The sequence below is a fragment of the Culex quinquefasciatus genome, chromosome 2 (assembly GCF_015732765.1).
Source record: "Culex quinquefasciatus strain JHB chromosome 2, VPISU_Cqui_1.0_pri_paternal, whole genome shotgun sequence".
NCBI lineage: Eukaryota > Metazoa > Arthropoda > Insecta > Diptera > Culicidae > Culex > Culex quinquefasciatus.
The window spans coordinates 10,274,071-10,301,103 of record NC_051862.1 but is presented as its reverse complement, the minus strand read 5'-3'; the positions used below and the strand labels follow the sequence as shown (position 1 = coordinate 10,301,103).

At 38.2% G+C, this 27,033-nt stretch overlaps 1 protein-coding gene across 1 annotated transcript in view; it reads left to right on the top strand.

The window, feature by feature from the left end:
- Positions 1-27,033, top strand: part of LOC6042374 (transcription factor collier) — a 75,864-nt gene that overhangs the window by 39,126 nt on the left and 9,705 nt on the right. Inside the window, exon 7 of the mRNA XM_038257492.1 lies at positions 26,534-26,615. Coding sequence (XP_038113420.1) covers positions 26,534-26,615 — 82 coding nt within the window. The remainder of the gene's footprint in view (positions 1-26,533; positions 26,616-27,033) is intronic.

Here is a 27,033-nt window from a genome sequence, read left to right as displayed (position 1 = left end):
TTTACTTTTTGTCACTAAAACTTGATTTGCAAAAAAACACTATTTTTTAATTTTTTATTTTTTTATATGTTTTAGAGGACATGAAATGCCAACTTTTCAGAAATTTCCAGGTTGTGCAAAAAATCTTTGGCCGAGTTATGAATGTTTGAATTGATACTAATTTTTTCAAAAAATCGAAATATTGGTCGCAAAAATTTTTCAACTTCATTTTTCGATGTAAAATCAAATTTGCAATCAAAAAGTACTTTAGTGAAATTTTGATAATGTGCACCGTTTTAAAGTTATAGCCATTTTTAGGTAACTTTTTTGAAAAGAGTCGCAGTTTTAAAAATTTTCAAACTAGTGCACATGTTTGCCCACTTTTGATATTTTTGAAAAGCTTTTGAAAAGAAAATTTGTTTTTCCATTTATTTTCCATACAATATTATTACATTACCATGCAAAATGGGCATGTGATTATTCGAAAATCTGTAACTTGAGAAAGGACTTTCTGATGATCGATTTGGTGTCTCCGGCGAAGTTGTAGGTTATGATTAGGACATGTCAGAAAAAAATGGTAATCGTAAAAAAAATCACGATTATTTGACTTCACTATAAATTGAATATCCAAAATACTTATTTTTTTTTAATTTCCTATTTCTTTAATTTGTTTTAGAAGACTAAAAATACATATTTTATGCTGGAATTTAAGATGGTGTAAAATCTGAAAACGGAGTAAAAAAATGTAAAAAAAATTGTTTTGGTAAAATATGAAATATTGTAAAATAAAATTTCAAAAATCGTTTTAGGATGCAAAACCAAATTTGCATTCAAAAATGACTCTACCCATTTTTAATAGAGTTTACCGTTTTCAAATTAAATGCATTTCTAGGTGAAATTTAACGAAGATGTTATTTTTTGTGCAATTTAAAAATACTTCATAAAAAAACAATCTTGCAAAAAAATATTATCAAAGAGAGTAGATTTTTTTGAACGAACTACTGGTTCATGAAAAACATCTAAAGCATAAATTTGGTGAAAAATTAGTTTTTCTCAGCGTCATCTTATTAACGCTCAATATTAATTTCGCGATATCTCGGAAATTATCGGTTCGATTTTCAATGTTAATGACTGCAACTTTTGAAAAAAATTATAGTTTTATGCAAAACATATTTTTTTCGTGAAAAAAAAAAACATTTTGAAATTCCACAAGAATTCTAAATATGTTTAAACTGGTTCAATCAAACTCAACGTGATTATTAACACAGGAAAAACCAATTTAAATAGTTTTTAGTCGATTGCAAGTCTAATTCCATTAAAGTTGAAGCTGCTTGAAAAAATCGATTTTGGGACTGATTTTCAAGGGGGCTGCATTGCCTTGCAGCTCTCAAGGCACGTCGACGGATAAGTTAACCCGAGCAGACGGTAATAACTTGGGAATAACATTTTTTGATACCGTAAACTGGGGTGACTTTGATAGCCCGGGGTGACTTTGATAGGTTTTTCAAATGCCCGTCATATTAATATCTAAACATTTCAAAGAATTTTGAGTATGTAAGCATTAAGGGATAGCTTATTATCGAACATATATGCAAAAATGTGATTGTTACATTGGATGTATCAAAATAAGTGGCCAAATCAAATTTCTATCAATGTCACCCCGGGCTATCAAAGTCACCCCAGTTTACGGTATTGAAAAATACTAGTCCAATAACATTTTATGTTATTTATAACAAAATTTGTTATTCGCCGTTATGATTTTTTGTTATTGGATTGTTATTGTAATAACAGACTAATAACATTTTAAGTTATTCTTCGAACAAATCTTTGTTATTATTTTTTGTTATTTTAACAACTAATCCGATCATCCCAATAACAGTTGGAGTTATTTTTCCATAACAAAAAATGTTATTCTCAAGTTATTCTGGCTTTCAATGAATATCAGACCGATAACAAATTTTGTTATGATAACATAAATTGTTATTGAACTCTTATGCAAAAATGGATTTTGCAAGAATATTCCATAACACTTTCTGTTATTTTAACAGTATTTGGTATTGAAATGGCATGAATTTAGTTATTACCGTCTGTTCGGGAACTGACAATATCAGTTATTTTTACGATTGAATAAGACCATTGCATAGCATCTCTGCTCGGAAGGCATAAGATTTTTTGATGATTTAAGAAGCAATGTAAAATAAACAAAGTATTACATAAAAAAATAATTGCTGAAAAATTGTAGCTTTAAATCGCTTTTTTTAATCTTTAAAAATGCAAACCAACCCTATTCCTCCCAGCCCAATAGTGCAAGAGACCGCGCACGTTCTCCGTGTGCGATGCATCGCCGCGATGGTACACATTTTATAAGAAAACGACAGAACCACGATTCGCCTTCAAAGTCGACGACAACGGTGCGTTTCGCGTGTTTTTTTTTCTTCTCGGTACTCCATCTCAAGAAAAAAAAAGTAAAATAAAAAAAAAGCTCACAGGGGCTTTTCCGCTCAGCTTACAATTGAGAGCAAAATACTCTCTCGCGCACGTTCAATTCCTTGCGGTTCGGGCTCATTATTATTGACGATATAGTTATTGACATCGCGTGCTTCGGCGAAGCACCGACCGAACCGAGGGGAGGGAAGTATACCGCGAACGAGCAAAGGAGATTAAATTAATAATAATTCGAGAAATAAATCCATTTCTCGGTACAAATATAGAATTTATTAGTGGGGAAAGGGAGGAGCGCGAGGGGACGTGACGTGAAATGCGCACGTCAAGTCAACACGCGCGCACACGCGGCCACTTTGTTAGCATTGAATTGGTTCGCGACTGCAGTCAAACGAATACACACACGATCACTCACCCGATACATTACACATTCCACCTTTCCTATTGATTGTTATTGATCGTTTGTGTTCGGGGCCCCCCGCTTTGGTCTAGTAGGCCTGGTAGGAGATAACGATTGACCAACAAGCGAGAGAGAGCGCGCGCTACTGTTTTTGTGTCGTTTCATTAATTTCATTAAAAACGACCAGTTATGAATGCGTGATTGAATGCGTTTGCCATAAAGCACACAGAAGCCATTGTTTGAGGTTTTCCGCGATCGTTTCGGAATTTTTCGTTCGTTATGATTTCCTTGGAGGGTCGAAACGAAACAGAAGTTGTTCAACAGCACGCACGGTTGCAATTCCATCCATGGCAAAAACTTTTCGCATTCCTCTTTGTGTCGTTCTTCGCTTCTTTCGTGAACAGCATTCACGCCTACTAGCGAGGTGAGGAATAGCCCAGACTGTAAAGGCGCTGGTTCAACGTCAACTTGTTGCGTGATTGAATCTTGTTTCTTGACGCTTTCGACATTTTTCTGTCATACGATAACGATTGCATGCGTGTCGTTGAAAAGCAATCAATTTGCGTGTAATATGATTAAACGATCCAACCACGAAACCTTCAAAAAGGATAACATCATGGCATAATCGTGGTCCCGAAAAAAAAACTAGTTCAACCTAATAACGATAATAGATATCACGACATTTCTTTCGAAAGCCCTCCAAGTTTTCCAACCAACTTTTTTTTTAATTTTCCTAATGCACTCGGACAGTTTTCCAACGAATGCCAAACCAAAAGAGAGGGAGGGGTGGACCAAGGTGTCATATGTGAGCATAGCTATATCTTTCCACCTCGGAGAATGTCTGGAAAAAGGTGGACACGCCAGGAAGAAATGCTCACGTTTATGTAAATTACGATGATGATGATGATGTTCTTCATCCAGGCTTGACTTGCGTCCGGTGTGTGTGTTACATAATCGGGCACCGTCGACTTGTATGAATAATTTAATCGGAGCATTTAACTAGCTGGCACGCGCTTGTGTGACTGTTTTTTTTCTGCACGTTTCTTTCCACATCACGTGAACGGGATGAAGGTTGACATTATCAGTTGGTGGCTGCTGCTGCTGCTGCTTGGAAAAGTTTGTCTCCTTTTTCCTCGGAATCGGGTGACCAGCTGGTTAGAAGTTGGATTCTTGGAGGAGAAATGAAGTTCTGGTCACTGTGGGAGAGTTGGAGAAGTGACAAAGTAACTCTTACTCTGAAGCATGTGTGGAGTTGGATGTTGGACAAGATATGCAACAGCTTGTTCCAGAACTGGTTCTGTAATGTAGAGACAAATTGTCAAGAATTGTTGGCTACGTTCGTTGAAAAAGGAGTGTTGTCTACCGTTGAAATTTTCGCTTCAATTTTTTTTTATTCTGCTTTTTTTCAAATGTTATATTTTCAAAAAAAAACAACATAAACATCATCTAGTCCCTCAATTTTTCATGAATGATTTCATTCCAGAACTGTTATTGCAATCAAGAAGTCAACGGACATTCGCAACACGACTCCTGCGTGGACACTTCCAGTCTCCAGCCTGATGGCAATGAAAATTTAATACTATCGAATTTACATATTTTCATAGCCAGGACTCATGACTTGAGGCAAATTGGCACATCCGTCGTCCCTGAAATTCCGGCCTGGTCTAGACCACGTGTGACACATTGCTGGAGACCATCGTCGGAGGCGCTTCAGGCATCGAGCACAATAAATAAATATTAACACTCTCTCTCACACTCTCACATGTGTGGTAGAATCGCTTTTCCAGAACTATACGTCTAGCTCCTGCGCTGAAATTGTGCAAGAGTCGTCGCCGGAAGGTTTTTCCCGGAAAATGCTTGATTTGGGTGCCTCGATAGCGCGACCATCTGACACTCATAGAAGTCCTAGCTCGTACGCATCACACTCGTACACGAATATCCTTCCGACAATGTTGAGGAGTATATGCTAATTTGAACAGATGTGTGAGTTGCGTTGGCGTTGGCGTGACTGTTGTGGGCCAGTCAGTCCTGCCGACCGCGAGAAAATCGATCATGGAAAATGGAATTAATTTCAAGTTCTTCCCCAGCGTCGACTAGACTGACTGGCTGACTGGCTGGCTTGCCCAATTCCGGGTGGACCATTTAAGTCTGGGATTCTTCTTTCGTGCTGCGATGAGCAGCTTGTAAACATAAAACTAATTTCACGTAATTATTGCTGGGTGGCGGGAAGGGTAGGGAGGCGATGGTGAGAGACGGGGCTAACCAACCCTCTTCGGCTAAATGACTGACAACGTGATAAAAGGTGCTCACGTGACCTGTAGGGGAGAGCGAGGTTCTTGGAACATTGATGAAATTTTAGTATTCAGAAATAATTAATAAAGCTTCATATTTTTTTTGTTGAAGATTTGAAATACAAAAAAATCTTATTCAATCCCAATTGTTGAAAAAAATCACAAAAAACTGTAGAAACCAAGGTTGTTAATCGATAAAATTCTCGTCGATAATATAATCGTCTAACGATAACGATAATGATAATTTTATCGCCGATAAAAGACGATAACTCATTTTCAAAATCTTTCTAAAATCGACTCAATTAAAACAAATCGTTTTTAATTTTCATTGCTTTCACTAAAAATATTTTTTTTGAAAATGTAGCAAGTTTCAATGTAAACATACTCAAAATTGTTCACAAAATACCGTATTTTTCGAAAATACTAAAATTTTCATAATTTGCAATATGGGTGACAAACGAAGCAAAATTTTGTATGCTTTTTCAATTTATTTAAGTTTATTTTCTGAAAAAGAAGGCCGTTGCAAATATTTGTTGAAGTTTATGTCCATCGCCTCTGAGCAAAGTCGAGGGGGCGGGAGGCGAAAAAATAAAAAAAAAAGTTTAAAAATTGAATTCACGACCCATGGTTTCAACACTTGAATGAAAAAAGTGTTTAAAAATGCATTTTACACCTGTCCAGTTGTTTTGCAAAATATCTAAGGCGTCATCCATAAAGTATGTCACGCTCTAGGGGAGGGGGTCTGTGCAAGTGTGACATTGCATGTTATAAGTATAGAAAAAGCGTGACAAAGGGGGAGGGGGTAAATTTTGGCCGATTTTAGCGTGACGTACTTTATGGATGAAGCCTAAGTATTGACGAAAATATAATTTTTTGTGAAAAAAAAGTTTTGAGGTGCTGTGCAGTGCAATTTCATCAAAATTCAAAATATTTTTAATCCAGTCCAAACATGGCTAAATATGATTATTAATGTTGAAAAATGTATTTTAGATTGTTTTCAGTTGATTTAACTTTTATTTTCATTAAAAATTTTAAGTTTTTTGAAAAAAAAATTTCTCCTGATTCTCGGACAAGTTTTGAAGGGGGAGACACACAAAGTTTATGAAAAAATTGCAACGGTCTAATAAAATTTTCTCAAAATACCGCATTTTTCCGAAAATACTCAAATTTCTCAAATTTGCAATATGGGTATCAAACGAAGCAAAATTTTGTATGTTTTTTTCATTTCATTAGATTTTTTGGAAATGCTTAAATTTTCACAAAATACCGTATTTTTCGAAAACACGTAAAATTTAAAAAAAAAATGCAATATGGGTTTTTAAACGAAGCGAAATTTTATATGCTTCTTCAACTTATAAATGTTTTCTCTAGAAAAAACTAATTTTTCGCAAAATACCAATTTTTTTCTAAAGTACAACATTTTTCAAAATGTTCTTTTTCACTTTATTAGTTTTTTTTTTTGAAAAACCAAAGATTTTCACAAAATACAGAATTTTTATTGAAAATACTCAAACACAGCCCAAATAAAATAATGTCTCATTGTCTAGATTTACGGAGATGCTACTTAAAACTTTCGTCTACCGTCAGTGGGGGTGACTATGAGTCTAAAAACGATGCACCTCTCGTAATTTCTTAATAAGAAAAACAATTTAAATAGCATCGCAAATCTTTCAACGTAGATTTGTTCTTAGATAGTTTACTAACATTTTCCCAGAATATGGTGGATTTTGATGAACACTACCTTTAATGCCAATAGTTTGAAAATTGACCCAATCTCACCCCTTAGAGGGGTGACATTGGGTCAAATGAAACTAAAATGATGCTCAAATACAACGATATGGTAAAAACAAGTCATCCAACAGCGTTTCTTGTTCGAGGGAATCGTATTGACACGCTACAACGTTTGAAGTGGAGATTTTCAAACTTTTGGGTAGTTTTCGAGCAATTCTAACAAAAATATTAGAAAAATGATTTTTCGAGGGGTCATTTTTGGCCAAAAACGTACCCCAACTTTAAACATAGGAACGAGATTTTTCAGCGAAGTCATCCCCTTTCAACAGAATTCATTTTCATTGAGAAGAACCTGAGAAATGGTAAAATCCGTCAAAAATCACTTTGACCCAATCTCAACCCCCAGACCCAATGTCACCCCCACTGACGGTATCTTAAATTTTGTAAGACAGTTGCATTTACTCGTAATGCACTAAAAAACACATCGTAACCCACTTTTCTCCGTTTTTCGTTCCATTTTTTTCAGTTCTTTTTTTTTTGTTCTGGTTCCTGAACTCAAAAATTCGCAAAAAAAAAAACAAAATAATGGAACGATTTTAATATTTCTGTGTATTCTTATCATTGGTTCTTATAAACTAACAGTTCACAGTTCTACAAAAAAAAACACCAAATCTGATTCAGAACGTCATCAAAAATAACAATCGAACCAATATTGCTCCCGAAAAGTCATAATCATTTCCTTCCTCCAAAATCGACCCCCTCCAACCTCCACACCACCCGGAATAAATTCTTTCGCTTTGTTAAACATTTATTTTAATGTAATCCGAACCGGGTCAGCTCGCGCACTTCCAAAACAAGAAAGATGTTTAACCGTTTGCGGCGGCACCACTTTATCTTCTTCCGACCCTGCAAACGTCGTCGATTCTTTCGATTCACGTTCGTCGTCTTCCTTCAATCGATCTGCTGTCTCCTGGAACAATAAAACATTTTCCGCGCAAGTTGAGTGTTTTTGCTGGCTGGACCTCCAAAGTCGCGGAATTTGCTGCTCTCCGCCGTCCGATCTTATCGCCAAGTCGCGCGAAGGTGGATGAAGACGAGAAGCAGAGAGCCAACGCACACGTGTTGACGTAGATCATGGTTGTCCCGACATCTGACGGTTCTTGAGGAGCTCCTTCGGCTGCGGTGCGGCACGGCGTGACCAGAAATGGGCAGGACAAGTTTTATGCTAAAGAACCAGCTTGCAAATACCCATCAGGCGGTGGGCTCCGTTTTTGCGAAAAGATTCAATTAATTTAATGATTTATGGTGGAGTGGAATTTTAACGACACTTGGCTGGCTGCCCCACCGTTGACAGATGATTTATGATCGGGGGACGATGGTCACACACAGGTTAGAAGACGGGATTGACCGCGTGCTGTTTGACAATTTAAACGCCACGTGCTACCGGGCTTGGGACGGGGAGTGATGCGCCGGCGGAAAGGTAAACATTGGCCCGATTGGATTAGAATTAAATTATTGATCGACGAGGTGGCGGCAGGAGGTGGCACGTGTCCTGGCGGCCTGTGAAAAGTAAACAGATCCGTCCAAAAGTCGAAGAAATCTTGTTCGTAAACAAGATCCGGGAAAAAATAGTTGTAAGTTGTTCTAGGGGTAGCTTTACGACTCCCGGTTTCTATGTTTAGCGTTGTGTTTACATGTAATAAGTTGGCGCTCCGCCGGCAGAGCATAAATCTATTCTTTGTCAAATTGGACTAGAAAAAGTAAAAGTTACACGGGGGCCTTAATCATCGCCGCCACGCACGGCACGCAACCAATTAGGGCCAGGACGAACCCCTCGGAACGAGTGCGTGAAACCATGAGACAATTGTGAGCAGCAGCAGCAGCACATGTTCATCGCATTTACGAGCTCTTAACCTCGAAAAATTGTAAGTGAGTAGTTGCTCATTTTGGCTTTTGGGAACGTAGGGGAAGTTGGATCAACTAAGCAAAGTACTCGTAACTTTGCATAGAGTTATCAGATCTTTCGATTGTATGTTAGAGACTTCATGTTCAATTTAAATTTTTTCACCTTACCTTACAATTTTGAACAGGGACTTTTGGGACCACATCTAATAAAAAGAAAACCATCAAAATTTTAATAATTGACTGCAAATTTCTGATCATCATCAAAACACAACACACACATTTGCTAGTGTTTCATATTGGGTCAATATTTACACGTGAGTATGGGTCTAACTGGACTGGTAGTGAAAGGAAGCTAGCTGTCAAAGGACGGAGATAATAAATCCCGAGATGGCCGAGAGCCTTATTCTTATAGGTTCATATTCCAAAAGTTCACCAATAAAAAAAAGTGCCGGTTTCCAGAATCGAACCCAAGCCTATTGACATTGTAAATCTGTGAATATGTTAGTGTTTAATATTTTTTTTTTCATAAAATTATTTTTATTAGGTCCTTTTTGGTGCTGGGACCTGGTTAGGACCGAGTCGGCTTATGTAATTACATTTGACTTAATAATTACAGAGGATCTTGTGTTTGTGTTTAATAAAAGGAGTGTAATTTTACATCAGGAATTGGAGAAATTTTCATCAGTCTCTGTTGAATTTCACATTCTTACCCATTATTTTAAGAAAAATTACTCAAAATTGAACTTTTTTTTACTGTGTTTATTCGCATGCCAATGCGCACTATCCTCTCACTTCAATTTGGTAGAGTTATCCTCTCGACCTTCTACTGTGGGTGCATGAAGTCATTTTAAGGTGGGATTCATCGGGTATCCAGCAAGTCGTTCATTTCAACAAAAAATGGGCAAGCAAAGTAGGCCTTAAGCTTAGAACAAGATTGTCCGTTCGACGCAGTGGTGAACGCAGAACGCTGTGCCAGTTCGATTTTTCCATCAACTGTCAGTCGAACAATCTGCAGGGGTTGCTTTGTTCAATGGTCGATTACTGACAGGCTATGATGACAGGCGCAACATTTTGCGTTTGCGTTCAGGCCTGACGGACAATCTTGTTCTTACCTTTACTGTAAGTTGGAATTTTGATCTAAAATAAAATCTCCTGAAAAGTTAAGCAAACTAAATATTTTAAAGTTCTCTTTAGCCTTTAACCAAATCTTGAAGGCAAAAGAAAACGAAAACATCACTAAAATTCTCCCTCAATCGTGTTTATGCCCATAACAAGCACATAAGTTTCCACTTTCTTATCAGCCGGGGTTGCCCGAAAAAAAAAACGCCGTGGAGCGGGAAGAAAAATGGCCGATTTGCGCCAATACATACACAAAAACCAAACCGACAACAAACAAACGCGTCGTGTCCCCCAAAACGATAACATCTTGCACTGTGTCGATGATGCTTTCGTCACGTGGGGTGAGATCACCTCCTCCCCTTCCACGTGTCCACCACAATCCGATTCTTCTCGCCAAAAAAAAGTGCGTGTCCTTGCGTTTCAATGTGTTGGTGAGCGAGCGAGCCGATGATTGCTTTTGTGTACGCGCACGGCCTGCTTCGCACGCTGGTCCGTTTTTTTCTGTTTTGTCTGTAAAAAGCAAGAATCGAACCCATGACCGGTCTCGGCAGGGCAGGGTGACTGATAAAGGGGGTAGGTTTTAAATCAACCCCCGTTTTGCTTCTTTCGAGAAGCGTCTTTGTATTGGTGTTGCGTGGGTGGTGATGCGTAACAAAAAGGGAAAAACTGCAAAGTAAGAAGAATCTCCCCCCTTCCTTTCAACGGTCAATGAGATGTGACGCCTAGACGCGTCGTCGTCTTCGTCTTTTTTGTATTCTTGGGAAGGATGCTGGCGTAAGAAACAGTTCTTGAGGAGGGATTGGGATGGCGATGACGGTTGATGACGGTTGATGATGGTCGGAGAAGGAGGGTGGCTTTGGGATTCGACTGCCATGCTGTTGGGACTTGGGGAGACCTTGTTTTTGTTCCGACGACGGATGTTTCAGGGATGTTTGGGTGGTGGTGGTGGTGGTGGTGCTACCACACGCACATCAAATAAACAAACAAAGCGGATTTTGTTGAATTTCCAGAATCTTGGGGGTGAAAAGGTGTGACGACTGACGGGGAATTTTGAGGAGGAAAGAGGTTAGGTTATGTTTTTACGGACAAAATCGTTACAATATATTTCCAAAAAATTAGCATCAAATTTATTTCAAAATTTTCCCAAAAATAATGAAATTCAATTATCAATGAATAAATCAAGATGTTTCAGAACTAAATAAATTTGAAGCTTTTCAAAAATGAAATAAAAAAGAAATTCAAATTTTCCATCCAAATTTCTGTTTGCCGACAAACTTTGCCGTCTTTCAAGTGCGACTTTTTACACTTCCCCTCGCAAAAAAAGGGTTTGTGCGTACACAACTCGAACCATGTTTTTCACGCGACTAATGTCTATGCCATCACCCCATCATCATCATCATCCCCAACCCCCGAATGTCGGCGGATGTCGACGGAGTTCGTCGCGCGCGGTTCGCGTGCTAAACGCAGTTACGTTTTATTAGCACTTTTAGCCTAAAGCCGTCGTCATCGTCGTCGTTTTGTGAAGAATTTCGGGCAAATTGGCGCGAAATGAAATGTTCCGACAGTCACTAATTGAATTAAAGCTACTTTTGTGCTCGCGGTTTAGAGGTGATTACGAGCCGTTTTTACGGATTAGAGGTTATTAAGGTGGAGGAGGATTTTGGAGAGCTTGAATTTTGATTGTCAAGATTTAAAATTTATTTAAATGTTACTTAAAATTTAAATTTGAATGATTTAGGTTAAATTGTCACTTCAAAGTTATTTTGCGATGTCTCTCCATCCAAGAAAAGGCTCAATTTACTGTAACAAATCGTCCAAATTAAACCAACCAAATCACCAGCATCGTTTCGACAGTCAACTGCCGAATTAATGTCAATTACGGGGGACCTGATTAGTGACTATGATAGCTCGTTCACAAGTTGCTGCCAGATATTAACCTGATTTCGGCCGCCCAAAATCAATACCCCGAGATTCTTGGTAGCTGTCGAAGCGTGCGTATTTATTAAAGTCGTAAAGTCGTATAGATCGATATTTATTATTGGCATCCTTCTCCCATTTCCAGAAACGACCTTCGTCTGTCGATCCTTAACTTTTTTTTGCCAGGCAACATTTGACCCTTCAATCGATTCCATTTTCACGCCTCTTGAAGATTTCCTATTCCGGAGGATTAGATTTTCCTGGTGAACAAAATTCCTAGTTCAATCATCGCAGGGCGCCCCCCCAAATGGTCCCGTTTCGGGGTATTGATTTCTTCATTTTGCGCTGCGTCTTAAACTTTTGGCGGGAAAATCGTCGCTCGCGCGGCCCCGAAAAAAAGGTCAAGTCTTAAAGCAATAAAACAGCCTCCCCCAAAGGGGAAAACAAAAGGAAAGCTTCCTCAGCGAAAAGCCAATATCGAAAACATTTTGTTAAATGGCGAGGAAAACATACTTTTATTTGTTTTCGTTTTCCTCTTGTTGTTTTTTGCGGGATGGAAGGCGTTGCGTGTGCGAGTTCAAGGCAGCACGTGGTTTCCTCAAAGTGACGTTTTACTTGGGACAGTTGGTTCCGCTGGTCACGATTGGGAACGTGCGTAAGGGCTAATTTAGCAAAGAAATAAATCTTGGTGGGGAAAACTTTTCACATCTTGAAAGGCGAAACTTTTGGTCACCCCCTCTGGAAGTAAGCGAAGGCAAAACGACGCCATTATGTGCGACACAGTCTGACGATATGGGATGTTGTGATAGTCGCATATAATGGTGATTATATGGCACTAAGCTGGAGGGGATGATCGGAATTGGTTCAGAGGCGATTACTTGCAAGAAACTTTAAGATGCTGTCCTCGGCTAGAACAGGCTTGCTCTGGTACTGAGAGTCTGGTGAGGACATAAATATTAACCTCAGTCTTAACTTTTCCACAACTCAAAACAAGCCGAGGAAAATTAAATGAAATTAAATTTATTCGATCGTCTTACTTCCGTGTCGTTGCCTTTTGCTGAGATATTGCTGGCAAGACGAGGGGTCAGCGAAAGAATTTTGAAAATATTGGTTTTATTCAGTTTTATTTATCATTTTATTGAAAAAATACGACAAAATTCTGAAATTTTTGGGATTTGTTAGAATTATTGATTTATGAAATTTTAAGTTATTTTTTAAAATTTCTAATAATCACAATAATTAAAAAAGAGGATATTGGTGACTAATGACAATTTAATCTCTAATCTAAACTTTAAAAGCTTTATAGGTTTATTGAAGCAATATTTTCTGAAAAACTAACTTAATCCACCTATGTGGTTGGAGCCTTCCTCACTCATTACCAACAATGGCTGACTTGATGGGGTTGTACACAAATTTCATCAATTTTTTAGATCCGGAATAAAAAAGTACATAAATATCACTTATGTGACCATACATCGAGACAGGGTTGCAATATCTTCAATGTTTTGGACTCGTTGGAAAGGTCTTTTGATAACCTATCCAACGATGGGTCGGATGGTGGATCCGGACATAGTTTACATACATTTAAGTGAGATCCGGCTTCCAAAAAGTACACAAATATCACTTAAATGGCTATATCTCGAGACAGGGTTGCCAGATCTTCAATGTTTTGGACTCGTTGGAAAGTTCTTTTGATAACCTATCCAACGATGGGTCGGATGGTGGATCCGGACATAGTTTACATACATTTAAGTGAGATCCGGCTACAAAAAAGTACATAAATATCACTTAAGTGACCATATCTCGAGACAGAGTTGCCAGATCTTCAATGTTTTGGACTCGTTGGAAAGGTCTTTTGATAACCTATCCAACGATGGGTCGGATGGTGGATCCGGACATAGTTTTCATACATTTAAGTGAGATTTGGCTACAAAAAAGTACATAAATATCACTTAAGTGACCATATCTCGAGACAGAGTTGCCAGATCTTCAATGTTTTGGACTCGTTGGAAAGGTCTTTTGATAAACTATCCAACGATGGGTCGGATGGTGGATCCGGACATAGTTTGCATACATTTAAGTAAGATTTGGCTACAAAAAAGTACATAAATATCACTTAAGTGTCCATATCTCGAGACAGGGTTGCCAGATCTTCAATGTTTTGGACTCGTTGGAAAGGTCTTTTGATAACCTATCCAACGATGGGTCAGATGGTGGATCCGGACATAGTTTTCATACATTTAAGTGAGATTTGGCTACAAAAAAAACATAAATATCACTTAAGTGTCCATATCTCGAGACAGGGTTGCCAGATCTTCAATGCGGATATATGTGAAAACACATTTTTATACATAACTTTTGAACTACTTATCGAAACTTCAATCTGTATAAAACTCGATCTATGGGACCCTAAACCAAGTCGAATGCAACAGGTTCGGGTCAAATCGGTTCAGCCAGTGCCGAGAAACATGAGCTAGTTTGTTGGTCACATACATACATACACACACACATACACACAGACATTTGTTCAGTTTTCGATTCTGAGTCGATATGTATACATGAAGGTGGGTCTACGACGTGTTTATTCAAAGTTCATTTTTAGAGCAGGATTATAGCCTTACCTCAGTGAGGAAGGCAAAACACGATTTATCCAACAGTCCTGATGGCTCCAAAAAGACTCATTCACTCGCGAATCACAAATCGAACGTTTCTGACCGTTTGTCACTCCCACACCGATCGCTACTGAATACTCTCTCTTTGCTCTCACTCTCACTCAATTCAGGTACGGATACTGAATACTCTCTCTCCTTGCTCTTACTCTCACTCAATTCGGGTACGGATTGCGTCATGTCGCTCAAAGCCGAGTCGAATCAGTTTGCGATCGGCTTTGTTTTGATCATTTCTTAAACTGCTTAAAATCAAATTTATCAAAACTATTTTGCAATTTTGTTGATAACAAAACATCAAAGACACTTTTAAAAGAAAAGCTGCTGGCAACTAGCGAGTCGTATTCGCTAGCGAATGGTTGCGCGCTCCAGTCGGCAAAGATACGATCGGCGATGAGTGAGTAATTTTTGATCTTTGAACCGAAAATCAGAACCCTTGGATATATCAAATTTGAAATGAAAAGCTCGCAGCGAATCGAGAGCGAAGTCGATTCCAAACCAGGAAGCGATTGGTTGCTCACTGCTCACCAAATCCTTCCTTATTTGCATGGCCTACTACTAGCGTATGCGCCACCCACACAAGAGCAAACTCATTGAATATCGAATTTTGGAAAATATTTTTACAGTAAATAGATTTTAAGTGATTCTTGTTTGTTTTTGCAAAATATGTTTGACAAGAATTCGAATAAAAATTAAAAAATCAAACTACAGTTTGTAACCAATTTTGCTCGTGACCATAAGCAAACCATCCTTTAGCCCCTCGTTGATAACCTTCTGCTCACACTTGTATCACTTTGTTAAGGCTGCTCTCGTCAATAAAGGTACAAGTTGCTTCCAGTCTTGAGCTGAAAAGGTATAGAGACCCAGCAAAAGTCAAGACCATGTCTCCCCCTCCAGAACCTTCAGTTACGAACAACAGCCGGAGAAGAACACCGAGACACTGTCTGACACAGCATCTTCAGCATATTAGGGGAGCATCTTTCCCTCCACAATAAGCCGTCCCACTCCCCCCCTGACAACACGCAGACAATTTCGAAGGTCGTCTTCTTCGTTGGGTGCCCGCCGCTGGTTAAAAATGGTTAGAAATCATGAAATCATAAAGAAAATCGTCTTATGGGACGATTTGTGTTATTTCGATGCTTGCCACGTTCCGGAGGACACGCGCGAGCTGCTTCGTTGTTTTGCTGAACAGAGAAGGGGTGGGCGGGGACCAAATTAGGGTGGATCAGTGGCAGGATTATGGAGGACCTCCCTTGCAGTTTGTTTTTTTTTTTTTTTGGTGCGTATCTTCAAGAAGTTGGGTATTACGTTTTTGGTAGGGTTGTCCTCCAAATAAAATTGAACATTTTTTCAAATTTAAAAGAGACAATTAATTTACGCTTGGTAACTCTAACTCACTGGTGTCCATAGTAACATCCTTCTATCCCTTCCCGAAAAAGGGGACAAAGACTTGGACGCCTCAAGAAATAGAACGAAGGCAGAACTTGGACTTCCGGGGAACTCGACTCGACAAATTTATTGTGTGTTGTCATGCATCGGCAGCTGCTGGCTGGGTGGAAAGTCCGTGTTTCCTTTCGTATAACAAATACACTTTTGTTTTTTCGTACACATCACCAACACAGCAAAGAGTGCGTGAGTTTCGTTCGCCTTCGATTAATGGAGTGCGAAATAGTCACTTTTGGAGACCTTTTTTTTCAACGTAGGGGGCACTCCAAATGTGTCTTCTTAAAGCCAGTCGTTCCGTGACCTGAATCGGAAAATTCTCCGGTTTTTTGTGTTACGCACAAAAACACTCATGTTTGATTTCCACCAGCGCGACAATAAATGGGAAAACATCGACCAGATTGAACGGTTCGCGGAATCGAGCCATTTCGCCGTTCGAATTAATTAGTGACGATTAAGCTGGCTGCACTGCCGCTGCAATGGTGCACTGGAAAAGACAAATGTATTCGCGACGACGAAAAAAAGTGCATCCGAGGACGATGACAACGACGATTGTCACCCCGGATGTGCAGGGACGATTAATGTCCTTCCGCTAGAAAGGGTAATTTTTCACGGCGTGGATGCATTCTTTTGAGTTCTCCTTATCCGAAAAAACAGACTGAAATGTCCAACCGTAAAAATAATTCACGGGTCCCCCACAGACCGTTATTATGAAAAAAAAAAATTCCACCCAAACCAATGATTGGACATGGTTCTTGGGACCATTCTGCACCTCTGGGCCGAGTTTCAAAATATTTGCCGGCAGAAATTTCAAATACGGTCAGTTTTAGTATTTTAAGTAGAAATTAAGGAGAAATCACATGTGAAATGCGTAGGAAATGATCAAAATTTCAATGTTTCAACTCCAAAACATTACTGGTCATGGTTTTAAATTGTATTAACATGTAGCAGAATGATATAAAAACGATTCACAGCTCTGACTTAGCCGGATTAAGCCTAAGTGAAGTGACTTAAGTATATTATTTACAAGTTTATACCTTAATATTTAAAAACACTCCTACATCAAAGAATTTTAAGTCAAGGAAAACTAGATTGCACAAAAATAACTTAAAATTGGGTGACTTTGAGCCAAGGGGTGACATTGTACCAATAAACGCATAAAGATTGCTTTGATAAGCTTGAATTTGATGTTAATTTATTTATTTGTAGACGGATTAATTTGGTTTATTTATGTGGGACCATACATAAACCACGTGGACACTTTTTGGGAATCTCAACCCCCTCGTGGACAATTGTCCATACAAAAAAATTGTTTTGTATGGATCGTGGACAATCGCCATAACCCCCTAAAGTGTCCACGTGGTTTATGAATGGTCCCTGTTCCCCCAAAGCAATTTGATGATATTGCTACGTAAATCTGCTTATTCAGTTTGAATAAAGCGTGTTGATTTAAAATTAAATTAATTACAATAAATTAAAAATCTCCTGGAATCTTCAAATTTGAAAATTATGCTCACATTTTTCAGTTCTGAATCAATTCCTACTGAAATCAAATAAAACAATCAAAATATTAGGGAAACAAATTTTGTGACGTGGCAAGTTTGTGACATTGCAATTGAGCAGTTCTCTACGGAATCGGTCTTTTTTCTTTAATTTTAATTTTTGTATTTTTTAATCCGGCTGAAACTTTTTTGGTGCCTTTGGTATGCCCAAAGAAGCCATTTTGTATCATTAGTTTGTCCATAGAATTTTCCATACAAATTTGGCAGCTGTCCATACAAAAATGATATGTGAAAAACAAAAATCTGTATCTTTTGAAGGAATTTTTGATCGATTTGGTGTCTTCGGCAAAGTTGTAGGTATGGATATGGACTACACTGAAAAAAATGATACACGGTAAAAAAATTGGTGATTTTTAATTTCACTTTTTGTCACTAAAACTTGATTTGCAAAAAAACACTATTTTTATTTTTTTATTTTTTGATATGTTTTAGAGGACATAAAATGCCAACTTTTCAGAAATTTCCAGAATGGGCAAAAATCTTTGACCGAGTTATGATTTTTGAATCAATACAATTTTTCAAAATCGAAATATTAGTCGCAAAAATTTTTCAACAATTTTTCGATGTAAAATCGAATTGCAATCAAAAGTACTTTAGTGATTTTTGATAAAGTGCACCGTTTTCAAGTTATAACCAATTTTAGGTAACTTTTTAAAAATAGTCGCAGTTTTCATTTTTAAATTAGTGCCCATGTTTGCCCATCTTTGAAAAATATTTTGAAAAGCTGAGAAAATTCTCTATATTTTGCTTTATTGAACTTTGTCGATACGACCCATAGTTGCTGAGATATTGCAAAGGTTAAAAACAGGAAAATTGATGTTTTCTAAGTCTCACCCAAATAACCCACCATTTTCTAATGTCGATATCTCAGCAACTATAGGTCCGATTTACAATGTTAAAACATGAAACATTCGTGAAATTTTCCGATCTTTTCGAAAAAAATATATTCAAAAAATTAAAATCAAGAATAACATTTCAAACGGGCTAAACATTCAATGTTACGCCCATTTGAAATGTTAGTCTTGATTTAAATTTTTTTGAAAATATTTTTTTCGAAAAGATCGGAAAATTTCACGAATGTTTCATGTTTTAACATTGTAAATCGGACCTATAGTTGCTGAGATATCGACATTAGAAAATGGTGGGTTATTTGGGTGAGACTTAGAAAACATCAATTTTCCTGTTTTTTAACCTTTGCATGGCAATATCTCAGCAACTATGGGTCGTATCGACAAAGTTCAATAAAGCAAAATATAGAGAATTTTCTCAGCTTTTCAAAAATATTTTTTTCAAAGATGGGCAAACATGGGCACTAATTTAAAAAAATGAAAAACTGCGACTATTTTTAAAAAAGTTACCTAAAATTGGTTATAACTTGAAAACGGTGCACTTTATCAAAAAATCACTAAAGTACTTTTTGATTGCAAATTCGATTTTACATCGAAAAATAAAGTTGAAAAATTTTTGCGACTAATATTTCGATTTTTTGAAAAAAATTGTATTGATTCAAAAAATCATAACTCGGTCAAAGATTTTTTGCCCATTCTGGAAATTTCTGAAAAGTTGGCATTTTATGTCCTCTAAAACATATCAAAAAATAAAAAAAATAAAAATAGTGTTTTTTTGCAAATCAAGTTTTAGTGACAAAAAGTGAAATTAAAAATCACCAATTATTTTTTTACCGTGTATCATTTTTTCAGTGTAGTCCATATCCATACCTACAACTTTGCCGAAGACACCAAATCGATCAAAAATTCCTTCAAAAGATACAGATTTTTGTATTTTCACATATCATTTTTGTATGGACAGCTGCCAAATTTGTATGGAAAATTCTATGGACAAACTAATGATACAAAATGGCTTCTTTGGGCATACCAAAGGCACCAAAAAAGTTTCAGCCGGATTAAAAAATACAGAAAAAATCGAATGACCGAAATCTCAGAGAATTGCTCAATTAGAATAAAATTGGTCTATTTTGTTTTAAATCGCTTATAAATTTCAACCTTACGAATGAAATCCGGAGAGTAACCCAGCTATCATTTAGCTCATATATTTTTGTTGTCCTGTGTAATGATTATACTTAGCAAAAGTTTAATGACACAACGTTCCACAGGATTAATTTTTCAAACCAACCAATTATTTTCCAATATTTCTGTTATCGTCATAAAATAACATTTTATAATTGATTAAATTATTTCAACATTAATTAACTAATAATTAGAATTCAATAGAACATATTGTTGATCATCAAGAACGTTCACTTATAATGTATTCAACAAAACAAATCCTACTTCTGCCCAATGTGAAAACACAATCAATCTTTTAACAAGCTTGGCATATCTTATTAAAACATGAAAATAGTACAGTTAAATGTCAAATCAAATCAAATTGTTCGCTCTACAACATTACCAGCCTAACTGGGGTGAGAGGCAACCACGTTTAACACTCTACCACCGAACCCGGTATAGTCAAGTACAATTATGTACAGGTGATGTAGGTTTTCAATATGACTTGTGTCCCAAAACTCTTGTTGGGGTCAAACGGTAAGGCTTATGAAACTAAAGCTTTATCTATTTTTTAGTGTTGCGTACTTATTGAACTTTTTATGGCAGAGGACAACATAAGAACAATATTTGCAACGATTATACTTTGCAATTCAAGCTTATCAAGCTTGTTGTTAAGCTATCTGGCTATTATAAAATCTTAAATTTTGGTACAATGTCACCCCTTGGCTCAAAGTCACCCCATTTTAAGTAATTTTTGTGCAATCAAGTTTTCCTTGACTTAAAATTCTTTGATGTAGGAGTGTTTTTAAATATTAAGGTATAAACTTGTAAATAATATACTTAAGTCACTTCACTTAGGCTTAATCCGGCTAAGTTAGAGCTGTGAATCGTTTTTATATCATTCTGCTACATGTTAATACAATTTAAAACCATGACCAGTAATGTTTTGGTGTTGAAATATTGAAATTTTGATCATTTCCTACGCATTTCACATGTGATTTCTCCTTAATTTCTACTTAAAATACTTAAACTGACCGTATTCGAAATTTCTGCCGGCAAATATTTTGAAACTCGGCCCAGAGGTGCAGAATGGTCCCAGAAACCATGTCCAATCATTGGTTTGGGTGGAAATTTTTTTTTCATAATAACGGTCTGTGGGGGACCCGTGTAATAACTAACTTCAAGTCTTTACGATATTTATATAAAGTCATCTTAAATTTGTATCGAATTGTTTAAGTTGATGTCAGTAAACGCTTCAGTTTCGTCAAGATTAGATAGATTTGGGCTCCCTGAACACGCTCCAATCGACATATTTGAATTTTAGAGAATTTCTTGCAAAATAGTAAAGTTGTAAATTTCGGGTACAAATTATATGAAATCTCTCTAATATACCAAGCGCCTCCATTGCTTTACTCTATCTCAGAATAAAACCATGGAGGCGCCTGGTTTCTTGGCATGAATCATAGCATTTATACCTGAAATTTACAACTTTATTATTTTAAAAGAAATTAAATTCAGTTCTGTCAATGGACGACCGGATTCGAGTGGTAGAACTGACAGTTCTCACATAAGGAATACATTGTAGAAAAAAGCAAAAACTGCTCGAACAGAAGTGCTCCATAGGAGTGTGTTTAGATAACCCAAATCTATCATACCTTTACGAAACTGAAGTATATACCAGAATCAACTTTAAGGTGAGCTAAATACAAGTTTGAAACAACTTTAGGTCAAGACCAACTCAGCTAAGCTTAAGGAAAGAATTCTATACATTGTATAAATTCCTTTCCATCAACGTTTTCAAGTGATTCTTACCGTAATAAAGAAAAAAAATTATACGTTATCGCATTCAAAAAATCACCCATCGTTTCCAAAAAAAGGGCAAAAAATAACAAATTCAGCAAAAAACAAATCCTTTCCCCTTTCCAAGAGAGGCCATTCCAATCTGCAAGCCTCTTCTCCCGTCAAATTTCGGTCGCCATGCCAAAAAATCTGCATCCATCCACCATTTTCCGAATGTCGAACACGTATCAAGTCGGATACATTTATTTCCATTTCTGATTTCCATCCACTCCCCCTCCACACACCCACGGCATAAACCCTTGACGACACAAGCTGGTGTAAGGGTTGAGAACAAGCGTGTAACACTTAACAACGACAGCAATAATCTCCTACAATAACTTCCGCCAACCAACCCCTCTGAGAAGGACGACGACTTCAACGACGACGGTGTGAAGAAAAAGAAAACTCTGACAAAGAAAACTCTCCCCCCGTGACAACGCCGACGACGACGGAGAAGGCCCCGACTCCCTGGAGAATGGCCACCGAATGGGCAAGGGAAGGGATCCCTTGATACACCAGCATCATCATCAGGATGAAAAGTGCGTTTGTCTGGCGAGGACCGACACCAACACTAGCTCAGGCAGGAAGGACTAATACAAATGCGGAAAAGCAGGCCGGAAAATCATATGAGTTCAAAACAACAACAAACGGGCGAGCGGTTTTTTGGGAAAATGAATTGGGGGAAAATCGGTGCGAATCTATGGAGCGTTTGTATGGGATGATTTTTCCTTCTCGTTTTGGAGGAAATTGGAAAATGGGAAATGCAGCGCGTGATGACGTATCGAAATTGCGTGAAAAAGACGCGATGGCAGAGTTTTTAAACATACACATTTTTATTCACCTTCAGAAAACATAGGGTACGTTATCCATTAGTGGACCCCTTTCCTATAGTGGACCCTCTGAAGGGTATTTGATGAAAAATTCAATAAAATCACAATTTCTAGCGTGTTTTTGTTTACAAATCTTTTATTTGGCATGTTCAGCATCATTCAAAACAATGTTGGCTGACATTGACGTGTCCTTTCAGCCAAAATAAATGTTTTGAGTTCGACATCTGAAATCAGCCATGGCCACTATCATTTTCACAACAAAACTGCATTTATATTTTATGATTGAATTAACTATCCCATCATTTTTTGACTGATTATTCAACTTCAGCAGGTCGAAATAATGTAAGTTTAAGGAACTTTACTAAAATAAAGCGAAGAACTGCTCATTTTCGAGCAAAAATTAGGGGGGTCCAATATAGGACAAAGAAAATCCAAACTTTTCCAAAAGTGGACCCCTGTTAATTTAACTTACAAAAATAAAGAAAACTCTGTATTTAAGCAAAAGTTTCTCTTAAAAAACAATAAATGCTTGTTGTAATCAACCTAAACGCATATTTTTTTCAATTATGAGTATAAATATAGCTGTTTTCATGTTAAAAGTACCAAATATGCTGAAGCCGAAAAAAAATATAATTAATCAAAACTTTAGTTAATGGTACTTAACTGAAGCATCATAGTTGCAGTTTGAAATGATATTTTATAATAATAAATCAATAACAAAACATTATTTTTAAATAAACATGCGTGACTTTATCAGCAACTGTAAACAAATCTATTGTTTAGTTTCGGTCAATCATTTATGTAATTAATATGAAAAAAATTGCATCAAAATTACTTTTTTAATTATTGGTATGTTTACAGTGGTTTTGAAACGCTTCTCTCATCTTTTCCGGAAATAAATGTGTTTAAATGTCTGTTAGGTTTTTTTGTTGTTTAAAGCCAAATTTGTTAACAAAACATATTTGTTCATGATGAAAAGTGAGCATAATCCATCTTTTATTCATTATATCTATCATTAGACCTACACCATACATCAAAACATCAAATATCGGTTAAATTTGGTATAAAATAACAGTTTGCCTATAGTGGACCCGGGTCCACAATCGGATTATGGACCCGGGTCCACTATAGGAAAAGGGGGTCCATAACAGGCAAAAAAACTTTTTTTTCAAATGGATATTTTTCTGCTCAAAAACAAAAAAACTGATGAAACAAATACTCAAAATTGTTCAAAACACTCCAGATTCCATTATTTTGTACAAAGGGTTATGAAAAAGTGCTTAAAATATTGAAAATTTGTAACAAATGTGCTTCGGCTCTACTAGGGGGTCCACTAATGGTTAAAATACCCTACTGTATCAAAATTGCACATAATTTTAATATTTTTTATTGCCAGTTTGGGATCGTGCATAAACCACGTAGCCTTCAAATTTAGTTTAATTCAAGCTTCATTTATTATTTCAAACTCAAGTTTTATCAACAAATTTACACCATATGACACAATTTACTCGATCAAGTGCCCGTCTCCCATTAATCATATCTCATTTCAAATTGAGCGATTAATCACAATCACGCAACCCTCTTCAGCCGCTTCGTTTGTGACAATCCGACAAACTGCACCACACTAGACAGTATGTCAGTTAATTTTGCATCATCCCACAAGCCACTCGAAAAAATAATCCCGGCACGCTCGACAGGTTAGGGCGAGAAGTGGTCCTTAAAAATCCTTAAAATGCTCAAGTACCGAGTACTAAAAACTGTACTAAAAATCATCGCGCTTCGCGCGTAAACCGGAAGTGTTTACGCAATTTCACACTTCATCAAGCTGTCAGTGGCGGGATCGCGGTAGCGGAAGCTAACCTCAAGAACCATCTTTCTGTTGACGCCACTTTTTTTCCTTTTACACGTTCTTCTGTAATAAGACGCCCCTAATTTGTACCCAAACATAAACGGTGTTTACGAGTCTTGCGTTTCGGGAAGCAGCCTACTCTGACCCTTGGGAAGACCACGTGTTTGACGCTGCGTGAAGATGTTGCATTTTCGGTTGCAGGCGTCAACAATTCTCGGAATGTTCAATATTTGGACATGTTTCGGGGTTCGTCTTTCCTGCAGAAGACAACGGCGACAAATTAGTACCAAATTTTTGGTTTCGCGGAACCCAACGTGATTTGTGAGAGCTATCCGTCACAGAAAGTAAGTGCGGTTAGGGTTGCTCGAGGGGCCACTTCTGGCTAGAGGGCCATTATTCAAATTTCGTCCTGCCGGTTGTTTTGTGTGCGAATCGCTCAAGAAGGTCCACTTTTGTGTAATGGTTCTGGTATTCTTTTCTGTAAAAGGGGGAAAACGTAAAAGTGGTGGACTGTATTATCGTGTTAGGGAGGGAACGACCTGCGTGTTATACCGGCAGCATCCCTACATTTCTGGTCCGACTTGGGCAAGTCGTGTGATATATTTGATACTTTTTTTCTCGTTTCTTTCATACATGTAACGTACATTAAGCGCCGACAGTTGGAAAACATGACCTGTTGTGAGCGAGCAGGACCCTCGTTTGGTACATTAAAAAAGAATCCCCCGTTGTTTCGAGCCCTCGACGTAGGAAAAAAAAACAAACACACGCAAGTAATTGAGAAGTCCCTTCAATTACGGCGCGCTCAGAAGGAGGCCCATCATGATGATTTCCGAGCCCGGTATGACACGAAATAAATATGTTAATTTTCGGAGCATATTTCCTTCCGTTTCTTTTTTGTTACGGCGTCCCCGGCGTAATTTATTGGCGCGATTAGTTTCACGCGGCGAGAAGTGAGCTTATTTATTGGCTCTTGAAATGTCACCTTGTTTATTTATACTACGAGCATAATTAAACTGTTAAGGTGCGAGGTAATTGCTGGATGTCTTACAGATGCGAGTTTAACGACTGACTCTCAGGTTTCCAACAGCGAAGAGCATAACTCAAATCTTGACGTAATTTGTGAAAACCTCGACCCTGAGCATCTTGGGATAAACCGTTGAAAATCTGACAGCTACCCCTGCGACTGACCTTCAGCGAACCTAACCTCAACGACCTCAACTGAAACCTAATCCAACCGCGACAGATGAGCTCTCCAGATTACCCCAGTTTCGAGAGCGCATCCTCTTCAGCAAAAACGCTCATCTGTTCGCCGAAATCCGATACCTGGCGCTTGCGCCTCGTTCCAGAAATTAGCATCACTCCCTGCAACTGCAGCGGACAAGTGCTAAACTAATTATTTCCCCTATTCATAACAAATACCCCTCGGCGGGTGGTACTGATGCAACTCCTCGAGAGTAAACACTTCAGTCCCGCAAAAAAAAACACACTTCACTCACCCCAGGACATCGAGGATCGCTTCACCCACTCCGAGCAGTTCCGCCTAGTGCATATGTGGTTAGGATTTAGTTTCACTTTCGCCCAGCAGAAATCCAACAGATGTTTGCCTCCGGCCAAATCACATATTAAATAGACACTCAGCGGGTTACCGAATGGGTGCCGGATGCTGGTGTCTTCCAAAATTTGGTGGACCAACGAGAAAACGACCAGAAGTTATTAATAAATAAAAACAGTACAGAAATAATAAAATATTTACAAAGGAACTCGTAATTGAGTTGATATGAATAACAGGTTCGGCGAGGCACTCTTTTTTTGGCAAACTGGCGAGGGGTTCCGGGAGGAAGTATCACTATCCTAGGGGGTGCGATTCCGAAGGACCATCAATCATTAGCACCGGCACCACCAGTAGCCGCGAGGGTTGAAAAGTGGGCTTTCTGTTTATGCTACGCCGTAATCAGGTTCCACTTGTACCGTCGAACGGGCGGGGTGGTGGTGATTGAATGGTAAAAAATCTGTTACGATTTTGCCGGCGTTTCTCAGCTGCTGTTCTATTTTCCGACGATGATGCGTTCGGAATTTGCGTAACCCGGTGCTCCGGTAATAGCGCCTCCCAGTGGGACTGTTGGCACGGTGCAGCACACGCCGATGAATTGTGATCATATTTCTTGAAAGCTTGAAATGATTCCACTTACCAAACCGCACCGCCATCACCGCTGCTTTGTTTACATCCTAATTGTCAAACTGTGCGCGCCCCAGTGGGTGCAATACGGCGCGCTCACCGCACGCTTTGATCTATTCACTCACTCTCGGGTGCAACTACCACAGACCCGTTGTAAAGATACACCTTAATGGTCTACGTGGGGATAGAGTTGTTCTGCTCTAAAAGGGGTGTAGAATCACAGGAACTTTAGCGCACCACCGTGGTATTACATGTGCGCGCGATGACATTTTTTACAATACCCTCGAGAGCGACCGAGCGAGCTCGTAAAGTTTAACCACCGCTGATTTCTGGCTCGTTTGTTTACATTCTTCCTCTCTCCGCTCTGTCTCGTTTCAGATTTTTCCTTAAATTTTTCCTCAAGTGTAACCAGAACTGCTTAAAGAATGCCGGCAATCCGCGCGACATGCGACGATTTCAAGTGAGTATTAATCGCCATCTTTTTTACTGCGGGAAGGGGGTAAGCTGACTCCCATTTAGTGGCGGTGGGTAATTTGTTAAAAATGTTTACCCACTCCTTTCGCTCGTGTTCGCCTCCGTTGGCGACTGAATCAACATCAAAGAAGAACCAACCAATACGGAGAACGGAGGAGGCAAAAGACAAGCGACATAAATTAAAAGTGCACGGGAGTCGGGAACTTGCAGAGTTAACAGTTTTTATTTGGAACATGCAATAAATTTCCACAAACGCGACCTAAAATAGACCGCACGGCAACTGGTTAAGTTGGCTGTGTTTTTACTAGAAGTCGGTAAATTTAGCTGATGAAGGACTGAAAAGTAGAAACGTCACCGCCTACTTTACACTCGTGCCGCCGCCACTTCAAACCGGCTTAATAACG